Genomic DNA, 14365 nt, shown 5'->3' with positions numbered 1-14365 from the left:
ATAAAACTGCATGGTGTGGGCTACTGTGGTTTATTTAAACAGTCTTCTATGGATTGTCATACTTCCATATGAAGCATATTTTTATGAACGCATGCAAACATTTCTCCAGAGCTGTGCTGTCGTATATAGTAGTTGTTAGTCATGTGACTATTTAAGTTTAAATTATGGTTAATGAAATTTAATAAAATTAAGAATTCAGTTAATGACATTTCAAGTGCTCAGTAGTTACATAGGGTTACCATATTGGATAGCAAATATAGACAGTTTCCATCATCACAGAAGGTTCTTTGAATTGAGAGTTTCTCGAATATGAATAGAATTGCTGGAACACAGGATATATAATGTTTAGTTTCAATGGACATTAGCAGTTTGCCCTCCAAATGACTCATTTACATTTACCCCAGCATAAAATGTAAGTACTAGGATTCTTTCACCCATATCAGAACTTACTATTATGGGTTTAAAACCATTGCTGATATTTTAATAGAAATGATATCTCATTTTATTTGGTATTTTTTTGACTAGTAGTGACGTTGAAAATCTTTCTGTATGTTTTTAGGCCATCATTCAGATTTTTTCCTCTTCTGGAATGTTCCCTTCCCCCCTTAACACCCCATTTTTCTATTGTCTTATTATTAATCCATTTACAAGCTTTTGTTTATGTATTTTGTATAATAATTCTTTGTTTTATGTGTTACAGATATCTTTTCCCAGTCTGTGGCTTCTCTGTTTAAAATTTTATTTAGGGGTTTTTAATTTGGATATAGTCTAGTTTCTTTTTTTTTGTCTTATATACTTTGTGGTATGTTTTCTGCCCCTTTTTTTTTAAAGGAGTTTCTTTCCCTGAATCTTAAAAATAGTCTTAGTATTTAATACCTTGAAAATTTTGGTTTTTGTCCCAACGATGTGGTCCTTCATTTATATATATTTTTGTAATGAAGAGTTAGGACTTTTTTTCTCAGTGTGAATAGTTTTCCAAGCACCATTTATTAATTTGCTCATTACCTCACTGATATAAAAGGACACATTTAGCCTAAATTACCTTAAATATCAGATTATTTTTGGCCTCTTCAGAATCACATGGGAATAATTGCTATAAACTTTATGTTTTAACATCTGGAAGGGTTAGTCTCATCTTTCTCTCTTTTTTTTTCCTCCAGAGTTGTTTAGGTCTGTCTTGCTCATTTGGTATTTTTAATCACCTTGTCAGGTTTTATGAAAAATCTTTTTGTGATTTGATTGGGAATGCGTTGCCTTTACATTTAATTCTGGGAAATTAACATCTTAAATTTTGAAATTGTCTTAGTCACTTTGGTTCATTTTTAGGTATTTGAAAAGTTTTTTCGATTAAGAATAAAAACTATTTTTCCTATTTGTCTTAATTACATGGCCAGAATCTCTATCACAGTATTTAGAAATAGTTATAGCTTATCTCACTGTGTCAACCTGTATAATCACCTGGGTAATTTTTAAAGAAATGTTGATGCCCAGATTTAATCCCAGAATATTTACATCAGAATCTCTGGAGGAAGAGACCCCAACATCAGCATGTTTTGAAGCTCTCCAGTCAACTTTAATGTGCAATAAAGGTTCAGAACCATTGCTATTTAAAAAATGTTACTGAAGTTTTACCAGTGAGTCTGATGTTTGTGGTCTGTTTCTGATAAAACTGTTTTACCAAGTTAATAATATTTTTTTTTTCCTTGCATCTATTGAAGTAATCATTTTTCTTCCTGCTTTTGTTAAAGTTGGTAATTACGTTGATAAGATTTTTCTCATGAGAAACCATCTTTTAATTTGAGAGTTAAAACTTAGGTCTGTGATCCATTTTATGTCAATTTTTGTATATGGTATGAGGTATAGTCGAATGTCATTTTCTTGTATGTAAATGTGTGGCTGTCTGAACAGAGTTTTTTTAAAGGATTGTTTTTCCCCATTGAATGGTCTTGGCACCCTTGTCAACAGTTAATTGAGAGTTTAGTTCTGGACTCTCAATTCTATTCTGTGGATCTGTATGTCTGTCCATTGCTATGCAGTTTTGATTAATGTAGCTTTTGGGTATGTTTTGAAATTAAAACATTTGAATTGTCCAACTTTATTCTTTTTTAAGGTTACTTTAGTTACCCTGGGTCGCTTCTTGCATTTCCATATAAACTTTAGGATCAGTTTGTCAATTTCTGCCCCAAAAGGGCAGCTGGGGCTTTGATAGAAACTGTATTGAATCTGTAGATGAATTTGGGAATTATTGTCATCTTAACATCTTAAGTCTCCTGATCCATGAACATGAGATGCCCTTCCATTTATTTTTAGCTTCTTTAGTTTCTTGCAACAGTGTTTTGTAGTTGTTAGAGTGACTATCTCACACTTCTTGTGTTAACTTTACCAGTAGAGGTTTTTTTTTTGGCTGCCATTATAAGTAGGATTGTTTTCTTAGTTTCATATATGGATTGCTCATTGCTAGTATAGGAATATAGCTCATATTGATACATATATATATTATATTGATATTGTATATATATATTATATATTGATATTGTATCCTGCCACATTGCTGAAGTAGTTTATTATTCTAACAGGCTTTTAGTGGAGTGTTTAGAGTTTTATATATACAAGCACACCTTATTTTATTGAGCTTTGCAGGTTCTGCATTTTTTACAAATTGGAGGTTTGTGGCAGCTGCTTGCATCAAACAAATCTAAATGCCCTGGCTAGATCCTACAGTTAAATAGAAGTAGTGAGAGTGGACATTCTTTTCTTTTTCCTGATTTTAGGGTGAAAGCATTCAATATTTCCTCATTAAATATGATTTTAGCTGTGTTAGCTATGGGTTTTTCAGAAATGCTCCTTATCAGATTGAGGAAGTTTTCTTTTTATTCCTAGTTCATTGGGTGTTTTCATCATGAAAGGGTATTGGATTTTTTAATGATTTTTTTCTTTAATTTTCAAAGGTAATCAGTTGGTTCTTTTATTCTATTCATATAGTGTGTTACATTGCTTGGTTTTTAGATATTAAACCACCTTTGCATTCTTAGGATAAATCCCATTTGGCCATGGTTTGTAATCCTTTTGACATATTACTGGATTTGGTTTGCTAGTATTTTGTTGAAGACTTGTGTGTTTATAGAAGACTTTTATACTTCCCTGGTGGTTCAGATGGTAAAGAGTCTGCCTGCAGTGTAGGACACCCGGGTTCGATTCCTGCTTTGGGAAGATCCCCTTGAAATGGCAACCCACTCCAGTATTCTTGCCTGGAAAATCCCATGGACAGAGGAGCCTGGAGGTCCATGGGATCACAAAGAGTCAGACAAAACTGAGTGACTAACACTTTCCACACTTGTTGTGTTTATATTCATAAGGGATATTTGTCTGCAGTTTTCTTTTAGTATCGTTATCGTTGGCTGGTGCTGATATCAGGGTAACACTGGCCTTGTATAATGAGTTGGGAAGTATTCCCTTCTCTTCTGTTTTTTGGGGGGCATAGATGAGGGATATCTAGTGAAGTCTTGATTCTTTCTAAATGTTTGGCAGAATTTGCTTGTGAAGACCAAGCGTTTCATTGTTGACAGTTTTAAAGTTATTAATTCAATTTTTTTGCTTGTTATAGGTCTATCTGATTTCTGTTTCCTAATGAGTCATTTCACCAGTTTGTGTGTTTCTAGGAATTTGTCTGTTTCATCTAAATGACTTACTAATGATTTTAGATATGTATTAAAAAGTATGTCTTTTCTTTTTCTCATAAGGTCAGCAGTGATTTTAGTAATTTTTATTTTGTTTTTTGTGGTCTAATTATTTTTCCCTTTTGGTTTTTCTCTATTGCTTTTCTTATCTTTATTTCATTTCTGCTGTAATGTTTATTATACACTCTTTTCCTTGCTTTTGGATTTAGTTTTTTCTTTTTTTTTCCTAATATTTTAAGGTGGAAAGTTAGATTATTGATTTGAATTTTTTTTTCCTTTTAGCAGAGGCTTAATAGCTATAAATATTTGTCTAAGCATTGCTGTAATGTAAGTTTGGGTATGTCATGTTTTCAGTTTCGTTATCTCAAAGTATTTTTAAATTTCCCTTGTGATTTCTTCTTTGACCCATTAGTTATTTAGTGGTATCCTTTTTGACTTTGTCATATTTGTGAATTTCCCTAATTTTCTTCAGTTTATGATTTCTGATTTAATTCCATTGTGATAAGATGACATACCTTTTGTTATTTCAAATTTTAAAAAATTTTATTTTGTCGTTTCATATTTTAATGCACATTTAAAGAATCTTCCACGTGCATGTGAGAAGAGTGTGTATGCTGCTGCTGTTGGGTGGGATGTTCTATAGCTGTCTGTTAGGTATAGTTTGTTCATAGTTGTTCTGTCTTCTGTTGCTTTGTGATCTTCTGCCTCCTTGTCTATCCATTACTGAAAGTAGGGTATTGAAATCTTCAAGTAATATTGTTATAAGTTTTCCAGTTGATTTTTTAAGTTTTTGCTTCATGTATTTTGGAGCTGTGTTGTTCAGTTCATTTATTTCTGTAATCATGGATATCTTCCTGAGGCATAGAACTTGCTAATAACATGTTCTTTTTTTCTCACTGTAATTTCTGGCCTATAGTATTAGGGTAGCCATTCTGGCTCTCTCTGTCTCTGTCTTTTTTAACTGCTTGCATGGCATTGGTATATTTTTCTGTCATTTTACTTGCAACTTATTTATGTCTTTGAATCCATAATTTGCCCCTTATAGACAGAATATAGCTGAATCATTGTTTTTAGTCCATTTGTTACAGTCTCTGCCTTTTGACTAGAGGTTTAAAAAATTTTACATTTCATTTAATTACTACTAAGGTAGAATTTACATCTGCCATTTTGATATTTGTTGTCTGAATCTTTTGTCCTTTTTGTTACTCTGATCCTTGATGCTTGTCTTTTAAATTAAATAGATATTTTCTAGTATACCTTTTTAATTCTCTTATTTCTTTTACTGTATATATTTTTTAGTTCTTTTCTTAATTGTTGCCCTGGGGATTACAAACATCATCTTAATTTAAAGCAGATGAATAGTAATTTAATAATTCAGATTAATAATAATTTAATAATATACAAAAACTTTGCTCAGATATACCTCTATTCCCACCTCCCTTATTTATACTGCCGTTGTCAGACAAATTACATATTTTTATATTATAAGCCCATCAGTACAGTTTTGTAATTATTGTTTTATGCAATTGTCTTCTAAAACATACAGGAGAAGAAACAAGTTGCAAATTTAAAAATACATTTATCTTCTCTTGCAAAATTACTGTTACTGGTGCTCTTTATTTCTTTATGTGGATTTAAATTACTATTTAGTGCTTCATTTCATTTGTAGGAAATACTTTTGTTTATGTGGAAGTGTCTGATTTTTCCTTTATATTTAAAGGAGACTTTAGTTGAATTTAGAATTCTTGATTGAGTCATCTTCTATTTTAAATTTGTTATCCCATTGTCTTTTGACCTCTCTGATTTTTGTTGTGAAGTCAGCATTCAATCTTATTCAAGATCCCTTGTACATACATCTTGCTATACAATTTTTAAGATTTCTCTTTGATGTTCGATTTGACTACGATGTCTTTACATATAGTTCTATTTGAGTTTATTCTACTTGGAGTTTCTTGAAGTTCTTGAATATGTAGATAATATTTTTTGTCAAATTTGGGGAATTGCCATCGATTATTTCTTCAGGTATTTTTTATATTTCTTTTTCTCCCTCTTTTCTCTTTGAGACTTTATTTATAATTAATTTGGTAGACTTGATGTCTTCATAGGTCTCTAAGATTCATTTTTCTTGATTTTCATTTTTCCACCTGTTTTTCAGAGTGTATAATCTATTGATCTGTCTTCAAGCTTACTGTTATTGCAGCCCAGATCTGTGGTTGAGCCCTTCTAAAGTGGATGTTTTGTTTCAGTTATAATGTTTTTTTAATTCCAAAGTTTCTGTTTGGTTCTTTATTAACTTCTATCTCTTTATTAATATTCTCTACTTGATGAGTAATCATTATTGTACTTTGATTCTTTAGACGTGATTTCTTTTTTTGACCGTATTTGTAGTAGCTGATCAAAGTTTTTGTCTATAAAGTCAAAAATCTGAGTCCCCTTCAGGAACATTTTCTGTTGGCTGGTTTTTCTCCTATGTATATGGAATATTTTTCTCTTTCTTTGAATATCTTACTAATTGTTTATTGAAAACTGGACCTTTAATATTAAAATGACATTCAGTATCAGTTCAGTTGCTTAGTCGTGTCCAACTCTTTGCGACCCCATGGACTGCAGCACGCCAGGCCTCCCTGTCCATTACCAACTCCAGGAGTTTACTCAAACTCATATCCATTGAGTCAGTGATGCCATCCAACCATCTCATCCTCTGTCATCCCCTTCTCCAAAATGACCTTGAAAGTGAAAGTGAAGTTGCTCAGTCGTGTACAACTCTTTGTGACCCCCATAGACTGTAGTGTACCAGGCTTCTCTGTCCATGGGATTTTCCAGGCAATAGTACTGGAGTGGATTGCCATTTCCTTCTCCAGGGATCTTCCCAACTCAGGGCTTGAGCCTGGTCTCCCGCATTGTAGACAGACCCTTTACCATCTGAGCCACCAGGGAAGTTCTCAGATTAATTCACCGTCTCCTCTCAAAGTTTGTTGTTCCTGATATTATTATAGTTATTTATCCTACTGCGTGATTTCCTTGTATTGATTCATGTCCTGCAATATATGTCCATTGAATTCTTGAAGCTGAGCTCTGAATCTGATAGTTACCACATTGAGAATAAAGATTTTTTTTTTCAGAGAACTGCAAAGTTTGGACAAAATACTGACTGTGATCTGCACATGTTGCTTTTACCAGAGCCTCAGAAGAAGTCAGATCTCTCCAGTGTCTGCAAAGCTGCTGACTTGGCTAATTTCAATTGAGCTTAGGCAGGAAGTGGAATGTAACTAACCCCAAGTTAAAACATCAAGACTCTGCTGTCTTACTGAGATTTGGTAGTTTCTTGGATAGATGGTTTTCAGTTCCTTTTGTGGTTTTGGTTAATTATCAAACTTCTGAAAGTTTTTGTGTTTCCCATATTTTTGTTGTTTTAGGAGAGCTAGCTTGCCAACAACCTCTGTCTACCATTCCGCAAGTTGATCTCCCTGTTCATAATTTTTCATATAATGCACTACTGAGTTTGATTTTAGGGTATTTAGGATTTTTATAAATATAAGTGATATTTTTGAATTAGGCAGCATTCAGTCATTTTCTATATTTTGAAATAGTTTGTAGAAGATGTTTCTATCATGGTTAGGTAGTTTTTAGGTTTGCTGTGGAGAAATGATTCCCCACTGTTTTGTGCCTTTTTTCCCCTAAGGATTCTACCTGCTTTAATTTTACTGGTCCTTTTACCAAATGTAGCCGTTTCCCTGCCTCTGCCTTAATGCAACCATATTCATATATTACTTTAACTTTGTTAGTATTAATGCCATTTCCTTCTTTAATATGTATGATAGTATTTGACAAAGTTTTGGCCAAGATTTTTGTCCGTGTTCACTGTTTTATCCCCAGTGCCTGGGATGGTACTGTAACATAATGTGTTCCAACTAAGTACTTCTTGAATGACTGAGCAACATTATTTAATCTCTTTAAATCCTTCTGCGTACTTCTCACTTATTTTTATCACCAGTAGAGTCTGCCACTTCTTACGGTGCGTTTATTTCCTTCCTGAACTCTGTCCTAAGAACTCAGTATTGTTTTAATGAATCTATGGGGCTTTGTAGGTGGCTCAGTGGTAAAGAATCCACCTGCCAATGCAGGAGATGTCTGAGACATGGGTTTGATCCCTGGGTCAGGAAGATCCCCTGGAATAGGAAATGGCAACCCACTCCAGTGTTCTTGCCTGGAAAATCCCGAGGACAGAGGAGTCTCGCAGGCTACAGTCCATGGGGTTGCAAAGAGTTGGACACAGCTGAGCGACTGAGCATCATCATTTTAGCACTTTCTACAAATAAATGTTTATTGAACTGAATCTGGTTTTAGCACTAATTCTTTTCACTAATGTCAGTATTATTGTAACCATTAAGTAATACATTTTTACATACCTTTTGTTCTTACACACTTTGTTTTTAGGCCATGGACACAGTCATTCTCTCTTTAATGGTGCTCTGGACCAGACACATGGCCATGGAGATCACTGCCATAGTCATGAATTGAAACATGGTGCCGCACATAGCCACGATCATGCTCATGGACACGGACACTTTCACTCTCATGGTGAGTACAGCAAAAATACTTTCAAATGGACAGTTTCTTAAACAGAAATGGCATAGGTTAATTTTTCAAGTTGAAATAATCTGTTGAAAATATCACAGTCAAGTTTCTTTCTACTAAATTGGACTAAATGGTTTCTAAGACTAGTTTATTTTCAGTATAAAATGAAATTAACTTGGCATAAGGCAGTGAATGTAGCTTTTTTCCAGTGAGTTTATCATAATAAAATGCCACTATTTTAAATGAGTGTCAGAGAATGGGGAGCTATTGCATTTCAGCAGTTTTTTTTTTTAATTATGATAAGGCTTTTTGTGCCATATATAGGCTTATAAAAATATAACAGTTTTCCATTTTCTACATTTTTATTGTAATTTTAACAGATATAACCTGATGTTTACCTCCAGTTCCCTTAGAAATCTTTCTATGTTAACTTATATAGTATTGGATACTAAGTTATAAGGTATTTATCAACTTACTTAACATTTTATTTTAAAATTATATTTAGTTTATTCACAAAATTTTAGAATATTATTAATCTAATAGAAGCTGCTTGGGTGATACAGTTTGATTAATCTTTAAATAAGTTATATGCTAAAGATTGTCTGTGCTTGCCACAAAGGAAGAATCCTAAAGCTTTCAGTCTGAAAAGATGAAATGGGCCTTAGGGATTGAGTACTAAGCCCCTAATATTTTCAGTCTCATATATAATATTTGCTATACTTTTGAAACTATTTATTAAACTGGTCTGCTTTAACACCTTGCTTTTCTAAGCTTTTTGCTCACACGCATCACAAAATAATTTTGATAAAAACTGTATATTCACATTCTTAGGATGATTTCTAAAAAATATTGTTTAATTGCAGAGAATATAATATGATACTTTATATTTTAGAATGAAACTTCCATGTTATTTTATTGAACATAGTCAGTGGACTCTAAATACCTTAGTGATTTGAGACCCACTGTCACCTATTTAAAAATATTTAAACAGTTATTAATTTTATAACATCCTTTCTCCTTGAATTTTTATTTCTATTCTGCCTCCTTTCCAGAATTTTATAAAGTGGAATATACTTGTGTTAAGGCTTTAATTGGTCATCTGTTAATATTTCTTGGCAATAAAATAGGTATATTAATTAAAATCTTTTCTTTTAGGAATATAAGACAGCATTTAAACATTTCTTTCAGATGGAATTATTGTAGCTTTTACTCGTATAAAGTCAATTAAGATAATTATGTTTTGATTTTTGATACATATATAATCATTAAAAAGCAGCATTGTATTTGAAATACATATCTTAATGAGATGATTGAAACTCTTTTTCTCAATTAGTTTATGAATAAATAACATATTAGCATAAAATAGGTTTTGACATCAATTCTGTTCCTGTTTTCCATCTTTATAATGTAAGTTCTAAGAAACCTTAAATAGAAGGAATTCTGTTGTAGCAGTTTCTGTCATTTCTTTGATTACCTTCAGAGTTACATGCCAGAAGTTACATAGTGTATCATTAAATATTTTTGATGATCTATTAATTGGTAGTTTTATTAGCTAATCCCTACTTTTTATTAGAAGCAAAGAATTAGAAACCGTGTTACTTACAAAAGGATTTGCTAGCCAATCTTTAGAGTCACTGCCACCAACATTTACAATTGACCCCTTGTTTGTTGTCCTAGAATTTTTCTAATACTCTTGGGAATACACTGTGATAAGCTTTTAGATAGTTGAAAATTAGCCCTTCTATGGGAAAAGAAAAGATTTGGAAATGACTTTAAGACACAAAGAAATTATAGTAACTAGTAAATAGAAATGCCAGGCCTCAAACAGGGAATCTGACTTCAAAATCTGCTGTTAACTGTTATTCTGCCTTCAGTATTTTATAGGACAGTCTGAGGATGCAAAAGTAAGAGAGCCATTATTCCATTTTGCCTGTGAGAACCATTATAGTCTCACTGTGCAGTACTGTGAAATTTGTATTTATTGGAATGCTGCACTGGGAGTGAAGTTAGATGGGTTTTTGTTTGTTTTAAGTGCTCATATCTTAGTGACTTAGACAGTAAAAGTTTATATCTTGGATTGATTGGGTAGAGGGTAGGGGCTTTGTTCCTCATGGCCATTCAGGAATCCAGGCTCTTTCCATCTTTAGGATCCTTAACCCTTGGATTCCAGCACTGGATTCTTTGCATCTAGCTGGAGATAGAATGTATAGAAGATCATGTAGGGTATTCTATGAGCTGAGCCTGGAAATAATTTACATCTTGTATTTTCTTTGTTTACGACTCAGTCACATACACCACCTAACTCAGGTGATCCCTAACTCAGGGAGCCTGGGAAATCTAGTTGTTTATCAGAGAGGAAAAAGAAATGGGTCTGGTAAGGAGGTAGCTAATGTCTGCCACAGAAAACAAATTTTATATCCAAAAGGATTGTCAGATTTTACATCAGTGGGAGTTATTTTATACAACTGTTATATTAGTATAGGTGAATATACGTTTTAAAATAATTATGTCAAAAATGACTGTTGTCTCTCTTCAGTGACTGATATAGGGAAAACTGGACAGCTGCATGTAGATCAGTGAGTTAGATGACACTCTCACACCATACATAAAACTGAACTCAAAGTGGCTTAAAGGCTTCAATACAGGACATTACACCATAAAACTCCTGAGAAGAGAACACAGGCAAAGCATTCTCTGACATAAATCATACCAGTGTTTTCTTAGGTCAGACTCCCAAGGCAATAGAAATAAAGACAAAAATAAACAAAAATAAACAAATGGGACCTAATCAAACTTACAAGCTTTTGCACAGGAAAGGAAACCATAAACAAACTGAAAAGACAACCTACCGACTAGAAGGAAGTATTTGAAAATGACGCTACCGAAAAGGGCTTAATTTCCAAAATACACAAACAGCTCATACAACTCAATAACATAGAAACAAACAACCAAGTCAAAAAATGGGCAAAAGGTCTAAATAGACATTTCTCCAAAGAAGATATACAGATGATTAATAGGCACATGAAAAGATGCTTAACATCTCTAATTATTAGAGAAATGCAAGTCAAAACTACAATGAGGTACCACCTAACACCAGTCAGAATGATCATCATGAAAAAGTATACAAATAAATGCTGGAGAGGATGTGGAGAAAAGGGAACCCTCCTACATTTCTGGCAGGAATGTGAATTGGTGCAGCCACTATGGAAAACAGTATGGAGGTTCTGTTTAAAATAGAGTCGCCATATGATCTAGCAATCCCACTCCTGGGCATATATCTGGAGAGTGTTGTTCAGTCCCGCAGTTGTGTCTGACTCTGACCCTATGGACTGCAGCATGCTAGGCATCCCTGTCCCTTTACCATCTCCTGGAGTGTAACTAATTCAAAAAGATGTACCCCAGTATTCACAGCACAATAGCCAAATAGCGAAGACATGGAAGCACCCTAATTGTCTATCAGTAGATGAATAGATAAAAAAGATATGGTATATATGCACAGTGGAATACTATTCAGCCATAAGAAAGAATGAAATAATGCCATTTGCAGCAACAGGAATAGATTTAGGGATTATCATAATAACTGAGGTAAGTCAGAAAGAGGAAGATAAATACAATATGATATTTATCACTTACAAATCTAAAATACTAGCAGATTAGCAGATACAACTACTATATATAAAATAAATAGGTCCTACTGTATGACACAGGAATATTTTATAATAAACCATAATAGAAAAGAAAAAAAATGACTGTCTTTTTCTGGACTAACTGTGTATAGACAGTAATCTCATGCCCTGATCAGGAGCCTGATATTTAGAACAGTTACACTTTTAGCTCTCAGGATTTTTAAGATGACTACATCTTTCTCCCCATGCAGCAGTACCACATTTAGACCAAAATCATTGCATAACCTTCTGCTTTTATAATTCTGGCATTGTCACAGTGTTCCATCAAAGCTGTAGTAGACAAGGGTAGGTCCACTCTTCATTACTGTGGGCCAAGAACTAGGACTCTGTTAGTCATAATCAGAAAGCTCATCAGTGGTCCTGATGCTCCCTTACAACAAATACTGCCGATCATTTACATTGTTTACCTGTATTTTTGCTTCGACGTTAATGTTGATTAGTGATCTTCCAACTATTTAGTATAAAAATTGCAGTATATTTTTATTTCTTCATCAAAAAGGCAAAATGAAAAAGTATTTTTATCTCTTCTGTATGAAAATCTTGCTGCATTCATCTAGAAGCTATTGGGAAACTGTTTGCCATAGTCCAGTTTTCCTGGAAAATGTCCTGGTTTCATTTCTTGGTCCTCTTATAATATCAAGGGGTAGTTTTGCTTTTTTTCTGAATTTTCTGACTGTAAATTGATGTAGTAAACTCTGTAAAGTATGCTACGGATATTAGAAAATTCATAATGTTTTTAATTTACTGGTTTTTTTTAACCAAATTGCCTAATATAATAATTTCCTAAATACTCTGTACTGTTGATGCATTTTGAAATTTCCTATGTCTATCTTCATTTAATTACCATATTAAATTTTAAAAATAATTTTGTAGGTCTGATGTGGCTATGTAATCATGCATCCTTCACGATACATTTGAATGAAAAGTACTCTGAATTGCAAAAATTGAATGAGGAATTGAAGACATGTTTTAAAATAATTTAACTTAACTCTCTACAGATGGCCCCTCCTTAAAAGAAACAACAGGACCCAGTAGACAGATTTTACAAGGTATGACAAGCTATTTGTGTATTTCTCAGTTTTATGCAACTGGCTTCATAGTTTTGAGCTAACTGTAGTTTTCCTTTAAGAAAAACGAATAACATAGTATTTGTGTTTAAAATGTTAGCCTTCCTAGTTGATTTTTTAATATGTACTAGTAGGTATGTTAAAAGAACAACTTTTAACTGTCACTGAGTTATTTTCTTAACATTTAATAAGAAGATTAAAATATTCAGAAACTAGACTGTTTAAATATATATACTCATGCCATTGACTCTCGTAACACCATAATAGTATGTTTGCCTTTGTAGAATTGTTAAATAATTTTTCTAAAAATAATATTCAGTATGAATTTATGTTGTAGAAAAATTTAGTGCTAAAAATGTAATGCATCCAACACCAAGAGTGAATCCAAATATAAACTATGAACTTTGGGTCATAATGATATGTCATTTGTAACAAATGCACTATTCTGTTGGAGTTGGAACAGTGGGTATAAGTGAAATCTCTGTATCTGCCACTTATTTTGCTGTGAACCTAAAACTGCCCTCAAAAGTAATGTCATATTTTCAAAAAAATGTGATGCAAAGGAGATCTTTCGCATATACATAAGCATCAAATGGTAAAACGTAAACAGGAGATTACAGGTTATGTAAAATGATACATTACAAAATTTTACAAGCTGGAGACAATCTGTCTGGTCCATGAACTATGGCAGTTTCTTTTTTGGGATGTGAACTGATCTTTGGCTCTCGATTTATATATAGGTTTCATTGTCAAAGTTCCTAATTTCCAGCTGCCCGTCTTCCTGCCTTTATTAATTTTAAAAAATACTTATTTATTTATTTTTGGCTCCATCGGGTCTTAGTTGTGGCATGCAGGATCTTTCCTTGCGGCACTTGGGCTCTCTAGTTGAGGTGTGTGGGCTTAGTTGCCTGGAGGCATGTGGGAACTTAGTTCCAGACCAGGGATCAAGCCCACATCCTCTTCTTTGAAAGGTAGTTTCTTAACCACTGGACTACCGGGGAGGTCCTCTTTGTTAACTTTTGACCACAGTCCGACTTTCTCACTAGCTTGTGATCCTATTTCTACTGTGCTTATTTTTATTTTCTCCACTATTTTTTGATACAGCTCTTGCTTTTTATTTTTTCCCTGGGACTGTATTCCTTCATCCTGAGGAGCTCATTTCAGGAGGATTAAATGTGCCTTCTAGTCACTAATTTTCCTTTTGTGAAATATAGAGAATTGTGAAATACAGAGAATTGTTTTAGGGCAGCATTTGTTGAAATAACTTGTAGTCATGCATATGTAATACTGTACATTTAGCCTTAGAGTTAAGTTTTAGTTATGGAAATCATCACAAACTGAAGAAAGGGAGGTCAGA

At 33.3% G+C, this 14365-nt stretch overlaps 1 protein-coding gene across 1 annotated transcript in view; it reads left to right on the top strand.

Annotated features, from left to right (window-relative positions):
- SLC30A7 (solute carrier family 30 member 7) overlaps positions 1–14365 on the top strand; it is a 93838-nt gene that overhangs the window by 20821 nt on the left and 58652 nt on the right. The window contains exons 6-7 of the mRNA XM_068964581.1: positions 8115–8258; positions 12940–12990. Coding sequence (XP_068820682.1) covers positions 8115–8258; positions 12940–12990 — 195 coding nt within the window. The remainder of the gene's footprint in view (positions 1–8114; positions 8259–12939; positions 12991–14365) is intronic.

Source organism: Capricornis sumatraensis, chromosome 2 (assembly GCF_032405125.1).
Source record: "Capricornis sumatraensis isolate serow.1 chromosome 2, serow.2, whole genome shotgun sequence".
NCBI classification, from domain to species: domain Eukaryota; kingdom Metazoa; phylum Chordata; class Mammalia; order Artiodactyla; family Bovidae; genus Capricornis; species Capricornis sumatraensis.
This window is presented reverse-complemented; position numbering and strand designations above follow the sequence as displayed.